Here is an 18,343-nt window from a genome sequence, read left to right on the forward strand (position 1 = left end):
ATTTTGAATTTAGTGGTTAAATATACTTAAAAATGTTTCGTTCCCGGCAGCTTTTTAGCCAGTGGGTTTGAACAGACAAATACCCGAAGACTATTTAAAAGAAATCGTTATTGACCGATAGCGACCAAGTGTGAGTCGGACTCGCGCACAAAGAGGTTCATAACATTATCTATAAAAAAAAAAAAAAAACGAGTTAGTTGCATAGGACTTAATTTTTTTTTTAATTATTTAATTCCGTATATTTCAAGCATCTAAAAAGGTTACATGGGAGCCCCTTTAAATATGTTATTCGGTTTTTTACTATTTATTGTTATAGGGGCTTAAAAATTACATCATGTGTCAAAATATAAACTGTCTAACTACCACGGATCATGAGATACATCCTGTATCTCATGATCCGTGGTACGTGGTGACGGACAGGCAGACGGACGGACAACGGATTCTAAGTAATGGGGTCCTGTTTTACCCTTTGGATACGGAACCCTAAAAGTACCTTATAATCGTTATAAAAAGCCATGATATATATAACTTTTTGATGTTTATGCTGACTGAAAACAACGGTATTTTAATTGTTTTGTTTTGAATTGTAATCAGTAAAATTAGTTTAGTATTCCATGACTTGTATCGGTAGAGCTATTTTGTACGCGAAACGAGATCGGGAACGGTAGAAATTAATATGCGACATTGACTATAATAAATAAAGACGTATAGAATACACGAATCGAAATAGCGTATCACGATAAATCGGTTTTCGACATTTCACGAATGAGATACGAAGTTAGTTGTTGCAGAAACTCACTGTAGAAGTACAATATATGAAAAAAAGATCAGATTAATCACTAGATGCAATGATGGAATATAATATATTTTAGAAATGATTTTACATAATTATTCTAAGGTTCGAGCATTCCTGTACTTTGAAAGAGACGAGTATATTTTATAAAAAATTATAATATTGGTAGGAGGACGGGCAACTTTTTCACCTGATGGTAAATGAACTATTCTTTAAATCATCAATGCCCCGCCAAACTTGTGATATAAGCTGTACAGGTGTCCCTTTTGTTCGCTTCAGTATTTTCCGCTGCGGCTAACACCCTTAATATTGTTTCCGTGAAGTAAGTCGGGGTCAAAGTGTCAACGCCTCTAGCGTCCAAAATTGGATCCATCACAGGTTCCAGGGAACCAGTGTCAATCCATCAGGTGTTTTGCAATTATCTAAATTCCGAAGGGCGCAAAAGAAAAGAACAACACCATCGATACTCTTAAGAATAATTATTATTAGAGATTGTATACGTCATCAATATAAGTGCGGAAATATTCAGTTATAATTGTTAATTTTTGAACAGATTTTCATTTCTGTTTTTTAAGGAATTTACTTTCTGGAGCGAAGTTCTTTTATGCGGCTGAAATCGTCCTGTAAGTAAGTATGCCCCCTCCAGTCGACCTTTCCCTCCCCTTTCTTTTACTTTCTGTCCCTTTCTACTGTATGCAGTTTGTATTATTTAAATAAACATATATACTTTGGAGGGCTGTAACAGCGTTTAAAATTGACCAAAATGAAAAAAAATTATAGAGCAAAATATACAGCAAAATTTTGTGCTAATAGAACAGAAGAAAAGTTATTAAGAAAAAAGAAAATATTTGAGCAAATTTTCTCACTTTTTAGGTTATTACTTTTTAAATTTTAAGTTTGTGGTAAAAAGTCACATAAACATAATTGTAGCCACAACGATTTTCTACAAATTATGTTTTTACAAATTTTCCGCACAATTAATAATTTCGGAGATATAGATAAAAATATGCTTCCACCCCTTTTTTCAAGATGGTGGGCTGGGGACAAGTGCGCCAACCGCACAAACTTGGGGTTAAGGTTGTATAGAAACCCCCGCCATGTCCCACAAATAAAATCGCGTCCTCTAGGAAATGTTCGGTCAATGTAACATTTCAATAGACTATTATCATTCTTATCATTCATATTCTCAAACGTTGTGAATATATATTATTCTGTTGTTTATTTAAAACATAGTATATAACGAAAGATACTGCGTTCCGAACAGGTGTCCCAAGAAACCTTTCTTTTTTTATTGACTTGATAATTATGTTGACATTTTAAGGCTAAGTAATAATTGTATAAAATTATTTCGTGCATGTAATTACATAATAAATTAATATATATTCATTACTTGTGTCTCTCTGTAATACAGCTGTGGATGCCTCGCCAACGTTGCACATGCTAAGTTAGATCGATTGTCGGGCTGTTTATATGACGTTTTAGAATCTCACTTTAGACATAACACTTACTTGTTCTTTATTTATTATAAAACTAAATGATATTTTATACTATAGCTACTGTAGAATGCTGACTTATAGACAAACTCAATTTGACTTTAATTTAAATATTCAAAAAAAGTTAATTTTGCTGCGGCTATTCTCAACGGGGACTAGCTAACTATGCAAATATTGTGGTCAGCATTCGTGTGCATATTAAATACAGGTTAACTATATTCACTTTTCGAATCACGGTTTCGGGTTCGAATCGCGAAATTTATTTGAATTCATGTTTCCAAAGTATTCTCGCAAGATTGAAAATTAAAATCAATCGTGATCGAGATTAATTAATTTGTCCTTAAAATTGACTGTAAAACGAGGTCGCTCTCATTGGATTAAAACCTGGAAAGACCTTTGAATGCAGTAGCGTTGAACGTATGTATTGACATAGCAAAAAATTATGTAATAAACGAGATGAGGATAAAAGTCGGTCGAGTAGATCTTAAACTACAAATGTTAGTCTCCCTAATTTTTGTGTAGCTTTTAAATGAAGCTAAGCTATTTGTTATGTTTCATGTTATCTATGTACATGGGTATCCCGTTGCACAGCTCCTGGTCTTAGGTTCGAATCATCGGTCGGGTTATAAGGTTATTAGGACATATTATAGTGGACTAGAAATGTGCATATTTACCTATTGAGTTAATGATTCAGTTAATTAGTTCAGGTGCAAACCAACATTTTTTGGTTTTTTGCAGGGTACAGGAGTCTAATTACTACCAAATTTCAGACTCCAGGCTAGTACTGAGTTTTTTTTGTACTTAACCTGGGGATTAAGCCCAAGACCTTGTAGTCTCAGCTAGCTACTACACCATGGAGGTAGTCAAACAATATTTCCAGGTCACCGAAAAATTCGAGCAGATATACCATTGAAATGATCATCTATAAAATTATCTTTAGTTACTCAGCGAAATTACTATTGACTGACTGACTAAAAGCATAATTAAAATCAATTTTACAATAGAAAACCTTTTAAGTTTTAAATGTGACTCAAATAACCCTAATTGTCTAAACTGTCAAAGAAATTCATTTGAAAATTGTTTAATTTGATCTTTAGTTGATATTTTTCGTATAAAATCATTATTATTCGTATGCTTCTGCAATGAACGAGGGAAATAAATAACGCTCGAGGTCTGTACTTTTTTGTTTATTGTACAAGACGTTACATTCATGGTACAAATAAGCCAATTGACTTTTTGTAGCGCAAATATAATTGGTGCAATGTTATAAATAATGGGCATACTTTGTCTCCGTGAAAATAATAAACATGCTTTACTATAGATAGTGTTATGTACGAGTGTATGGTAGATAGCGTCCTTTTTGCATCTTTTCACGTACGTTACAATTTTTCATTCGATGACTGGTCGTGTTTATGGATTTGATATTAATATAAAATTATCGCCTTTTGCTCGAGTTACATTTGAAGTGTTTTCTTAGTTTCGTTTTCGAACTTAAAATCAAAATATATTTTATTCAAATAGTCTTTTACAAGCAATTTTGAATCGTCATTGAATTGTATTAACCTACCGCCGGTTTGAAATGAAGATTCTACCGACAAGAACCGGCAACTCAGCAGATAAACTAATATATACATATAATATGTATAAATATATTATTTAAATTATGTGAAGAATTTGCTACTGGCTTCAATTTGAAAAAAAAATATCATACTATACAAATAAATATGAAATATAGGGTATATTTCCTATTTATTTGTATAGTTTTAACAGTTTTAATTTTTTTTTTCTTTATTTTTTTCCTTAATGTCTACTGCCTATCATATCTGACTATGACAAGACTATGTCACTTCAGCGCAACCATAGGGCAAAGGGGGCAAAAGTCGCGTGGATCATATTGCGTAATCAAGCAAAGTCTACGCCGTTTATCCACCTCCTAAATAACTATATCACCCCAATAAAAAAACCCGCTCAGTCAATTTTTACCAATTCCAGAATTTTGATTCTGGATTCTTATTGTAACGGTGATATTATGAGGTGAGATGAAAAGAGTTTGTGAGCGAAGCGAAGTGGAGTGTTGCGTGAGGCGTGGTGAGGTGAGGTGAGGGGAGGACTTTTGACTATTGTCCAAATACATTTAAATTGATATATATTTAACTTAGGTGAATGACGAGAAAAGACATTAGGAATGATATATATTAATATAAATACTTATTCAAGTTGCACTGCGTTACTAGGTTTAGTATAGTTCATGTTTTTATTAATTATTATTATTACATCTAAAATAAATAAAAAAACACTATTTATTTTTAAATTTATTTAAATATGCCAATTTAACTTACAATTTAATAATTTAATACCATAAGAAGTTTAGTCATACAGTCACATTAACAAACGTGTAAAGCTAAGTTGAGGCTTAAATATTTTACATTAATAACAGATAAATTATAATTAAGACACTTATTATAGGAAACTTGGCATTAAGCATTTAGATTTGGTGTTTATACCCTTACGTAACTTATATCTATAAACTATAATGTTGTATGGTTAAATTATCAAACGTCGTAACTACCAAATACAAAACTTTACAGAATCTTTTTTAATTTTACAATGTAAGGTTTTCTTTTATAGCCTATTTGAATTATTTAAAAAATATTCTAAAACTGTTATTGCTAGGTATTTGTCATTAGGTTCAGTGGTCTGGTCGTGGAAGAGTAACAGACACACAAGAGTTCCTTTCGCATTTATAATATTAATATAGATTAAAATAAAACTATCCAAGTTCTAGTAAACAAAGGATAGAACTGATTACTACGCTTAGTTGCGTCCAGCCGTTTCAGCGTGGTAAGTAATAAGCATACAAGGACACAGACTATTGCCGTTAAATTATCAGTAAGATATCAATACTCATTGTATCATAAAGTAACCGTTACGAATTCCAATTTCAAATTCAAAAAGTGTAGATACGTCGTTTGTAATTCAACCAATGAAATATTAAAAGCTATCAGATCAACATCTTTCCTGTGATTCTGTTTCCATTGGTAATTCAGGTTTCTTTTCTTCGATAACTAGAACTGCATCTCTTTTTTCATCAACTCGCGTTGGTTGTCCGTTAATGAGACATTCGATGTAAGGTGGCGGCTGGTCGGTGTTGTTCTGTAATTTCTCATTACGTAACTGAACTACGTATGCGTTGATGATCGTCAAGAAGATGATTGCGACGCCTAAAAAAAAAAGTTTAAACACATGAAAAACTTTTTAATATCAAGAAAAGTTGATTAAATAACTTTCATTTGAAGAGATTCGTTTCGAGGTATGGCAAGCAATTCTAGGTAGGTTTCATCAACTTATCAGTTAGTTTATTGACTAACACCAATAATTTTGGTCGTTAGGTTTCAAACAAACTCAAGAGTCAGCCATATTGAATTAAATATGTAAAATAATGATTACTAATCCTCATAGTGCTAATATCTAAAGCGATGGTAATCACAGATTTGGAGTAGGCTAGAATACTAGTATAATAATAGTATACTACAAGCCTTCCAACCAAGCGTGCTCAAGTTTGTACGATGAACAAATAAAGCGACTTCTTTAATTTGTTCATGTAAACGTGTCATTGTAAACTAAACTCTTCTAGGAACGTGCCTAGGGAATTATTACCTATCATTTGTTACTCAAATAGCTGTACTAATTTTACAGTAATTATTATGATGTTCAAGAATGGTTGGATGACGTCATCATAGGTATAAAAGAGATGATACGCTCGGTTTTCATAATATTATCCAATGAACTTGCGTCGTCTAGTCTAGTCAAAGAACATTCGGGCACAGATTTTTATTAAAAATAAAAACTTACAAGCATCCAAAGCACTGATGAAATAATAGGCTTCCGTAGATAAGTCTCTGCAGAAGCTAGGCCGGGCGAAGAAATACATAGCCTGGAGCACAAGTTTCACCAAAGACAGGCCAAAGAACATGCGCATTGGTTCTGGATCTTTCTATAAATATAAAATGAAAATAAGTTAACAATAACTCATATGACTATAAGTAGGAAATATCGAAGTGTGGAGTATTCGACAAAATAGAAGATATTTTCAAAATTTCAAAATGTAGGTTTCAATTTTAGTTATTTTACAAGTGAATGAATTGAAAGGCAGGGCGTGAGGTGTTCGAAAAAAAAATGTAAATAGAACATAAATATCTAAAATGTAATATTTATATAAAATTATTTACCTTATGAACAGCGGAGACAAACGATACCACGAATTGGAGCCAGATGACATTGATTAAGCAGTTGAGAATGTCAATCAAGTAAAGATGCAGCATCCCGGGATAGCACCTCGGTTGTGTGGGGATAGGCATGTAATCAACATGGAAGTTGTTGTAGGATGGGAGGATGAGAGGGAATGGGTAAAAGCCATGAGTACCAATATTCACGATCAGCAATAATGGTTCCAGCCATGGCCAGTCGATAGATCGTAGCTAGAATAAAAAAATAGATTTTTATTAAAGTTGCTCAAATAACATGCTATGGTTAATTAATACATTCACTTTCGATACATGCAGCCCATTTGAATGTTTTGCCGAAATTAAATATTTTAAATCAATTATAATAACATCATTGCCTCTCAATGCTTATGTATTTTGTTATGACCATAATAATTAAATAAATACGGTTAACATTGGCAGAATAATTTGCGCTCAAGTGTGCATGAATTTGAAAAAAAGTTGGTTTTGACGCCAAATATTTACATTAAGTGCAATTGATGTCAGGAAATTTCAAATATGGAAACTTGGCTTTTTTATTACACAAAAGTTATTATAATCTATTCCAATCGAAGTAGGAATTAACTAATTACATCCACTTTAATTTTACTTGCGAAAAAGATCCGATAATATCTTCACCGAACTTCAAAACGCCATCTTTTCGCAAATCCATTATAAATATCATAGATTATATTAACGCTCTTGACCAATGACTCCGCGTCAATTCGATGTCAAATGTCAATTTTGCTTTTGTCCTTTTGTGGTTGGAATAGACTATATATGAACCAAACTCATTTGTTATTGCGGACGTCTTATACATATTACCCAAGTTTACCAAGTCTTAATTAATTCACAGCAAAATACAAAGTAAGGCATTCAAACTTACGATATCTCTGTCAACATCGCATTGAAAGCCGTTGGATACAATAGCCACGATGAGAACATGACACCCGATGTCAATGATACTGGCGATCTGCGAACAATAACATGAAATGCAAACCATGGAATGATTGTAATTGCTGAAATATACACCTACTGAGCGATAAGGAGCTGTCCTTCTACCTGTTTCAATATATAATATACTATTATCGCATCTGTCTATCATCTAACATATAATTCATCATATTTGAACTGTTTCGTTGGCCTAGTGCCTACTTAAACTCAAATTCCTTTATTCAGTGTAGAAGCATTACAATTAGTTATTGTTTGTCAAATTAAACACTACCACCGGTTCGGAAAAGAAAATACTCTGACCTGAGAAGAATTGGCGCAAGAAACTCAGCGGGTTTTTTTTTTAATAGTTTTTTTTTTTAATTATTTATAATAACGAACACTTAACGGTAAATTGTCTTAAAGTGATAGACGGCCTTTTCGATCGACGAAATGATACATTAATATCCTTTTCTCTGCCTTCTCACTTCACGGCTTGCAAATCACATTCAAAAATATTTTTTGGTAACCAAAATATTTGAATTTCAGCGTGCACGTGCCTCAAACGTTTTGTATTGATAATTTCTTTAAGGTCATATTTTAGCCTCATACATTCTTCTCGAGGAATTGCCGACTGTACATGAGATAATTCCAGAAGTTTTTTTTGTACAAACACAGGTGAAGAGTTGATTGAATTACTTTCAAAACGCAACAGAACTTCGTTAGAAAAAGAGATTAGGTGCAGACTGGCTTAAATTATTTTCCCAGGCACAGGAAGGTAACTCTGCCAACGACCAGCAGTCCAGGATTCAAACCCAGGACTTTAGAATCTATATTCTAGGCCAACGAGACTAATGTACTTGACAAGAACCGTCACATTTAAATTCGAGCAATCACAATGACAAATATTCGAACCGTAACAAATATTATCGCCAATACAAATATTTTTCACCAACGATAACACAAATTGAACGGCCTACGCTGTGATTGATCGCTTTATTTAAATACTCTTACGAATACTTTTGAATTGTCATTATATAATTAGCGTAAATGTACCATCGATTTTGAATATAGATTCAACGAAGGAGAAACTCAGTAATTAATATTTCTTTAAGCTCTTTATAATATTTATTTTTAATATTTAATTTGGCACACTGAATAACGATATTTTAATATTCCACGCCTTATTATAGACTTCACACATAAGCAGATGTTTTGTTATCTAGTTCATCATAACACAAATTCAAGCCGAGACTTATTTAGGCAATGAAGTTGATAAAATATTGTTTATCTAATCTAATTAAGGGTTGTTTGACGTGGAATTATTGGAAATTAATCAGTGTTGCTATGATTAATTTGTCATAAAATAACCAAACATTTTAATATATGTATAGGATAAACTATTTATTTCATATTCTAGATCCGATGGGATGACAATCGGACCGAAGATCAGTCGCAGTGTTAAGGACTTTAGATGTGTTCCATATAAAAGTGTATGCAAATAACTTCAAGACTCCGGGTTGCTACTGTAACTGTACGGTTTCTTCACGATGTTTCACTTCAATCTTCGGGTTTTTAAGAATTTTTTGCTCCAACCACTAGGCCATCTCTGGGCTCTCAATTATAATAACAAATAATATCACTAATATGATAAATGCGAAACATTTTTGATATCATATATCATAGACAATGGCGCTGTAAGAAATATTAACCATTCCTTACATCAACAATGCGCCACCAACCTTGGGAACTAAGATGTTATGGCTCTTGTGCCTGTAGTTGAACTGGCTCACTCACCCTTCAACCCGGAACACAAGTACTGCTGTTTTGCGGTACAATACAAGTTGTAAAACAATGGTAAAAATTGAAAAGGACATAGGATACCTGACATGTGTCCCGATCCTAATCACAGTCGAGCGTAGACGCGACGGAATCTAGTATAATTATACAACCAAACGTAATAATACAAAATAAGTTGGCATACGGACATGTTGAGAACAACCCATTTTTTTAAAAATCATGGGCAAATTTTATGTAGGCTACATAGAAAACGTATGAGATCGAGTGTATAAAACCCAAACATACATGTTTGAAGTTTATTATTACACGTTGCATATCTTCAATTACACGGCTATTTGTAATACTAACTGAATATGATACTAGTATCCAAAGCAATCGATACCATCTTTATTGATCGTATTATAATATACGACTACGCATATATACGTACGACTAGTATATTTAGAATTTCAAATTGTTTTTGTTTTATCAAACTATTAATAAAATTGGAAATAGGTAGTTACCGTGATGCATTTCTAGTTACTATTCCGTACCGTACCGTTTTATGAGTAATTGTGGCGTTTATATTTAGGATAAATTTCATGTGATCGTTTGTAATGTTCTAGATCGAAGCACACATTATCAAATTTAATGATAAAATAAATCTATATCGAGATCATTCAGTAAAATAACTGGATGAAAATATTTATGTTCATTATATCGTATTTTGCTTGTAACGTACCTTGAAACGTTTTAACCTTGAAATTGAACATGAATGTACATGACACGTGACACTTTGAAGCGTGACGCTTACGTAAAGTCGTATATCGATATCGACAGGTATTTTTTTTACCAAAAAGCAAATGCATTGATATGCTAATATGCAAATCACTAGTGTTTGTTATTAAAACTGACGTAAGTTATCCCAAAAATGTTGCTTAATGGCGGAATAATTTCATTTTCAAAATCATCTCAAATATCTTAGGTATTTTTATAATTACTAACCTATTATCGAACGGTGTACATTGATCGCGTCCTCATGATATCTAATTACAGGTCAGAGTTTTGAAATTTTAGCCAAAAAAAATCAAAGAACTTTCTACGAAACTGCTTCACATTTCTTGTTACTCAAGAATACTGTATATATGTACATATATAGATTTTTTACTATTCTCATGCGCTACTCTAGACGCGGGATCCTATATAAAAGGCTTATATGTGGAAGTAGTCTCCTAAAGACGTGCTCATCTTTAATTATGAGTTATTTCAATAACCATCAATTTGAGGTTTCACATCTACCGGTCAGTTTTTTATTTTGTCAATAAATATGATTAACCAGATTTTCCAAGAATAAGTACTGATATAGTCCACTATGGAACGCATTTGCTTAGAAGATTTTCTTATTCACACTTGCCTTTATAAAGATATTCGGATTGTAATGCTCAGGAAACACAGATGCCGGACATTCCACTTGGCTATACGCATGAGAAATGAGGTAGCAAAGCGGTTCATGCGAATGGGTCAAAATGTTTATTTTTATTTTATGACGTATGTAGCATTTACCACGTACAAGATCTTCATTAAACATCATGAGCATCGTGCCCATTTGAGCAAGATGATATCCCGTTGCAAAGTGACTACCATGACCCATGGACAGCAACGCCGAAAGGTAAACGTCATGTGCATTGCTAGCCATTATGAAACGAGTAGGCTTTATTTTAAAAGGCTCCCAAGTAATATCGATTTGGGAAAACTGTCGGCGAATGTTCCACAGAGTGAAATTATTGACTTATTGACTGTCAAAAATCCATTATCGGTTCGGAAATTAATACCTCTGACGCGAGAGGAGTCCTAACACTTATATAAAAGCATTATTTTTAAAATTGTCTAGAGGTGATCGTTCATTCTCAAGATGTGTCATTGTGTAAAGTCACTCGTATTGTCATATCCTTTGGCACACGAGTGTTTTTTAGGGCAGATTTTTTATACTGTCATTAGAGTTTCGTCTTAAAATAGATCTTTTTCACTTGCTGTTATATATGTCAGAAATACTCATTTATATGTTATTATATTATAATTATATATTTAATAATGAATTTATTATTGTATCTGATTTCATAAAAATAAGTGTAATCGATTTCAGAACGTCATTCGTATGGCATTAAAAATAAAACAAAATGTTTTCCCGCGCAAAATTAGAAAAAAAAATAAAAGACGGTCACTCGTGTAATGTGAATAGGAGAATCTGTCATTTGGGTTTTATTTTAACTTCAGAATTATAAGATTTATTAAATTAAACAAATAATAAAAAATATTTTGTGTACCGGTGTAATTATTATATATCCGTATGAATATAGAAAATAAATTAATCAGGACTATATAAATAAGTCCCATTGTTCTTCATAATTACGATTTGTTTTATAATGAAATATTATTAAAGAATTAAGTATTTTTAAATATACGTAATTAATTGTGACTTAGAAACCAATAATTAATCCAACGTTTAATTCTAATTTACATTATACAAATACCTTATTTTTTTTAAACATTTTATATACACTACTAGGTTGCCAGCGTTTTGAAGGGGATTGGCGTTCAGTCCCCTTATGTCTTTTAACTCACTCTCCCATTTATAATATTAGTTAGGATTGAGCTATACTTATGTCCATTGAACTCTTGTTGTAGGTGTTTTTGTAATTGTACTGTATTAATTGAAGTATTTTACTTACGAGGTTCAAGTATCCAATTATGAAACATTTAGCGCGAAGATTTTCTCCGCTACAAAATGCGTTTTTCAAGATTTTCATTATCTGTGGATAAAATAAGTTGAATTAAAATTAAACACAATGACCATCGAATTGATTTTGAATTTGAAAAATAAAAAAAGGGAACTTTGGAAGACAGTAAAAAATTTCTTTGAATGATTACTTTTCAATTGACTCGTTTTTATTTTGTTTTTATGTAAATTAAGTTAAGAAGCATTAAAACTATTTGATTTATTTTAATAATAATTTATATTTAATAAGAAAATATTTTTGTTATTTATTTTTTTTAAATGTGTAAATAATTTAAATATAAACATATAATCTCGATTTTATTCGATTTTATTAAAGTCAAAACATAATCGATGTACATATGTGTATTTCACACATCACTAACTATAAAACAGTTTATTTCTGATCTATAATATCTATTAATAGTATAAAATAAAACTGTTTATGGATTTACGTTGCGGGTAAAAAGTTATGCGGTGATTAAAAAAATATCAATCTGGAATACATGGTTAATTATCCATAACAACGCCTCACGTACACGTTAATAAAATTAGTTAAAGGATTTTTCGTGTATTTGTAAATAATATGAAATGTCAAACCATTAATATTAAATAATTTATAAAAAAAAATCGGTTTTAAAAATTTGCTGAGTTGGCCAATGGGCTGGGACTTGTTTGGCCAAGTTTCAGGATATATATGCAATATTTTATTCTATACAAACTCGGGCAAGAAGCATTGAATTCTGATGTGATTAATTTGTGTTTAATAATTATCTCATTTTCAACGGCATCTTAAGGGCAACCTATATACGACGATTGAAAAGAGCCACTTTTGTACTACAACCGGTATTGGAGCAGATTCTCAAAAGAAAAGGTCTTAAGTCTTAATTCAACTTAAGCGTTAAAGATATTCTGATGAAAAAATCATCAAACTATAACCTTTATCTTAATTCTAAGAATTATTATAATAAATAAATATAAAGCAGAAATAGGTATATAAACCTATTACAATCTTCATTGAAGTAGTCATCAATCAATTTGGATTCAATGAACGCGTGCATGATAATCAACTCATACATCCTTGAGAACTGACCTCATTCATAATTTTTTGAAAATACAGTCAACCAAATTATCCACCACTTAAAATGTGTTAAGCTATGCTAGAGAACAGTAGAAACAATACGGCACGGATATTTGAATACACGAAGATTTCAATATTTAAGGCAAAAAAATATCCCATGGCGGATTTTTACTTTTAAAGAGATCATTCATGAAACACATAAAGTATAGTTTAATCCAAACCTTCTCAAAGGGAGAGGAGGCCTTAGCCCAGCAGTGGGAAATTTACAGGCTGTTAATGTATGTAATGTTCCAACTCTTAAAATCGTTAATTTAAATAAGTATATATGGAATTGCTGATAACCTTTTTATATTATTCGAGCTACCCGTCCATGGGCACAATAAGGGTAACATAATATGATTATATCGTAATACATAATAGGTAAATGTGGTTTGAGCGGCGCCTGTCAGTAAAGTTCCCCGTCAGCATGATTTTTACGTAATCCTCAGCCATCATTATTATTATTCAGCCAATTTGATCAAAAGTCATGATGAATTATACACCTGATTATTTCTCACGAATCACTTCGTCAAGTGACGAGAACCGTATCAAAACCAAAACATAAAAATAGGGAGAGGACTTTGGACTATAATGTCCAGTGAACAAATATTAAACTAAAAATAATGGTTCTCTAATGTTTGACAAAAACCTGCCCTCAATTTTGTTTTCATTTTACAAGCACTTATTGTATAAAATATGAGCCATTTGATGGTAGGGTTCTTAGCAAGCCCGTCTGGGTAGGTACCACCCATTCATATTATTGTGTTTTGGTTTGAAGGGTGAACGAGTTAGAGTAACTAAAGGACGAGGGACATAATGACTTAGTTCCCTAGGTTGGTGGCGCATTGGTTATGTAAAGAATGAAGTAAATTTCTATGATAGTGACCATTTACCATCAGGTGGCCCATTTGCCGTGTGCCTATCCATTTCATAAAAAATAAGTATGTATTTATGTAATAATAATAATAAATTCCAACGGAATTTATAAAGAGTATTTTTTGCGGTTTTTCTCAATAGAATCTACATCCCGAATCGAGGTCAATTATACATTAACCATGATTCCGTAAAATGACAATTCGAAAGTGCTTATAAAAGCTTACTCGAACAACGTATATTATTAAGATTTATATATCATTTCTAGAGTTAATTTTGAGTTTGTTCTTGCATAATAGTTGAACTGATTCCACATATTCATAATCATATTGTTTTATTTATGAATGGGCATACATAAAATTTACATTATTAATGCTTGTGGCATAATTAAGTAGAAAAATTAAATCGTCGCAGTTCAATTAATATTAACAAGCATTCATTCATTAATTCTCATGTTCACTCTAATGAATAAAACACATTTTATAAGTGACGATAACTTTGAGGTAACGTCGCAATGATTAAAACAGTTTTCGTTCTACAAAAAGAGCTGCCCGGTCTTTATATACTTTCGAGACCCGAGACTCCCAGCGGGATGTTAAAATGTATTTTTAGGATTTACTTTAGATTCCCAGTTTCAGAGGACTTCTTATTTGTCCATTCTTGAAGGTAAACTCAGCTCCGAAGTATACGCGGTTAGGAAAGATCACTACGGACTTTATACTACTTATTTCATTAGTATATTTAGGATATTTTCAAATAAAAAACTATTATTGGCTTTAAAAAAAATACCTAGACCTGAAAAAAATTTGATTTTTTTTTGACAGTTTGAAATTCTACGCAAATATTCAATATAAGAAAGAAAAAAGCCAGGAGGCGATCGTTTCATTCCCAAGTTGTTTTATCATCATTTTTTTTTTATTAATGAAATTTGTAAATTTGCAATCGGTGTTAACACAATAAGTCATTCAGACGAGTCAATCTATGTTTTGCTAGGATAAGGAATTCCTATGAGCCCTTTTCATCTGAAGTCAGTCAGTCAAATGGACGATTAGCAATTTCACTACTATTGTTATTATATTTCAATAAAGGAACAAAATGGCGTAAAATGCTCTAGCTAGTCATCATCTATGTAATTAACTTTGATAATGCCAGAGATAGCAAGTATTGTCGATGCGCTTCCAAGCGTGAGAAGTTGATATGTTCTAGAATAATCGACGTTCTCTTTGGAATTTGTTTACGGCAATCCATAAGGAATTGACACTGCGAGATACATCAACCAATCCTCAACATGAACCATGCTAAAAAAGTTTTTGCTGCTGTGGCTAGATTTATAGACATATAGACTTTTCAAACAAGATCAAAGGAACAAAAAGAAAATAAAGTAGTACTTTTTGTTTATTGAATAATTCGTAAAATTGTTGTAATCCGACTTAAGGCATTTGTAACATTAATTAATGTCAATAAAGGTCATCTTACCTTACCTCTGAGGAATGGTATATAGTTACTGGATAGATGGTAGATGGTGCTAATGCCTTTGGTGGTAGTGACCATTTACCATTTGGCCGACCGACTACTTATCTTATAAAAAAAAAACAAACCAACTATGCAACCATATATTATATTATAAAGTACAAACACAACCAAATATTATAAAGTACAAATGTGTGTGCAAACATAATTGCACTGTCTATTGTCTCGCACACATAATCTGATGAGTCGGCAAGTCCGATGCGACTAGAAAGAGTTCCCGTACCGGCTTTTAGTCGTTCTTAAGGCGCGGGAGTAACCGCCACTACCAACATCCAGACTCCGCGATGTTTCGGTGATTTACTTTAGACGTGGTATAATAAAATATTTAGGTTAATTATTTTAATGTTACACCTCCTTACTAGATGATATATTTTTAATAAGTATGATGACACTAGACAGCTATGGGAGAATGTAACCCGATGTAAGACGTGTTAATTTTAATTACGAAATTATTAAAAAAATATTACTTTATAAAACGTTTCGCTCACAATAATCCCACATATATGTGATACTAGCCTCTATATTAACAAGGCAGACAAATCAATATCATATGCCAACATATTACACCTTGTAGGATATGCTTTGGCTCCGCGTATGCTAATAATATTTTTTTTTTCCATCTTAGAATAGGTCTACCAACCCTACAGACTAAGCCGACTAAGTTCAAACCTATATAACCTAGCTATTTGTTTGTTCAATAATGATTATTGTCTTAAGAAAACCAGTGATACGTGATCAATGGGGATAGTGCATATCTTTATAGACAACCCAAGGTGTTTCTATTTGTTAACAAGCGACTTCAATGAATTCATTTAATGATGAATTAAGATAACGTCACAGCATTGACAGACACGAAAATGCGTTTTGACTGTTTTTTTTTTTTTAAATATAATATATCGCAATAAAATTATAGACCAAGAGCTGGCTCTTGCTGGCAAAGATTTTTTAATTTTATCAATTGTGAATTTAGGTACTCTTATATAAAAAAATGGTTTATTGTTTTTCTTTCATTTTAAATTATTTTTAAAAAATAATCAGTTTTGTTGCTTCACATCTCGACCGAGCCGAGCGTCTCGTGACCCCTATTTTTATTTATTTATTTCTTTAATTAAGAAGGCAGCAATATCGTTTTGTGATGTTAGTTTAGGTACCTAAATATTGAATATCACAATCTTTGTTTATATCGATCATTGGTTCTAAGAGGTTTGTCAATTATGTCTGTAATTATACAGGCTCATTTGATACTAGAAAAGGCAATAGAATATGTCAAAGGCAATAATTCATTATCTTTTGGTGATAGAATAATGTCGACTTACTGTAAGATTAAGAGATTGCTTCAATTTTTATCAATTATTTATGTCCTAAATGATGTAACCCCTGGTGGCCCAGTGGTTACAAGATGTGAATTTTAACCGATGATTCTGAGTTCAAACCCAGGGCAAGCACAGAAGTGTTCAATTTGTATTATTAATTCATTTCGTGCTCGGCGGTGAAGGAAAACATCGTAAGGAAATCTGCACATATGCGGTGTATGATAGTCGCCCACGTACAACCAAACAACCCGCACGTGGTGGAGTATGCTCCAGACCTTTTCCTCGAAAGAGGAGAGGAGGCCTTTGCCCACTAGTAGAATATTAACAGGCCTTTACTTCACGTGCATAATTCACACTATAAATTCAGACGTCATTATTAATCTAAAAATTAAGTTAATTAATTCTTGCTAACCAATAGTGTTAATTAGTTATTAATTAATTGCAATAACATGTAACACCTCGGCGCTATTATTTTCTAGTATTATCTAGTGAACTGTCAAACCGCCATATTTGTAACATATCCGGAATTGCACTAACGATTTGATTGCAAAAGGGGTCCCGTTGCATCTGGTATATAATCCAGATTATAATTGGCAATAAATATATCCGCTAAGGCAACGATGTAAATAATCGTAGTTATCTAAATATATGATAATAATTATTTTTTTAATAGTATTCGTTATTTATATAATTATTATTAAAATAATAATAATATCCAGTCAAATCGAATATAACGTTTGTATAGTAATGCATGTTATGTTCAAAACATTAGTTTAGTTTCTACACGAGTCGCTATAAATTGTTCAATACTGTATGAAATAACATTTATTATTATTAAGTGATACATTTGTATTGGTATGAAGATAATATAATGCTACTTACCAATTTACTTCGATTTATACACAAATATACACAAAGCAACAATAAATAATATAAAAGAATAACAAAATCACTCCGTAAATATGGACGCCGTCAAAATTACACCAAAACTGCTCCGGTCGCAGTGTTGAGACTACGCAGTAACTCGTACGCATGCATTATGTTTGTTTGTGTGCGTTTATGTCAGAGTATAAAACGACTAGAGCTTACTGTTATTGATATGTTTTAAAACATTGTAATAGCCTCATAATGGTTACAATTTATTATATATTTTACACGTTTGCCAAAGTAATTGTAATATTTAATTTAAAGGGGGAAAGTTATCTATTATTTGCTGTATAATTAAAATCTTTAAAAATTAAGACTGATAATAAATTTCCTAATGTGTGATTTCACCATTTATAAAGTGAACATGTTTCGTTAAAAATTAAATCTGCGGCCTCTGTACTACACCTAATCTGTGTAAAATTTCAAGCCTGTGTGTGTATTAACCTTCTTGGAAAGCCGAGAGCGATTGCAGCTATGAGTTATGTAGAAATAATATTGTATTATATACATTACCCGAACCATATCGGTCATGTGAATTTTTTTGTTAAGA

General features: G+C 32.0%; 1 protein-coding gene across 1 annotated transcript; it reads right to left on the reverse strand.

The window, feature by feature from the left end:
- Positions 1-4,598: 4,598 nt before the first annotated feature.
- LOC125071288 lies at positions 4,599-17,887 on the reverse strand. Its single transcript, XM_047681466.1, has 6 exons — positions 17,749-17,887; positions 11,987-12,067; positions 7,435-7,521; positions 6,516-6,764; positions 6,139-6,280; positions 4,599-5,507 (listed from the first exon to the last, which is right to left on the reverse strand). The coding sequence occupies exons 2-6, from the start codon at positions 12,062-12,064 to the stop codon at positions 5,293-5,295; spliced, it is 771 nt and encodes a 256-aa protein (XP_047537422.1). The 5' UTR covers positions 12,065-12,067; positions 17,749-17,887; the 3' UTR covers positions 4,599-5,292.
- Positions 17,888-18,343: the final 456 nt, after the last annotated feature.

Source organism: Vanessa atalanta, chromosome 19 (assembly GCF_905147765.1).
Source record: "Vanessa atalanta chromosome 19, ilVanAtal1.2, whole genome shotgun sequence".
Taxonomy (NCBI): Eukaryota; Metazoa; Arthropoda; class Insecta; order Lepidoptera; family Nymphalidae; genus Vanessa; species Vanessa atalanta.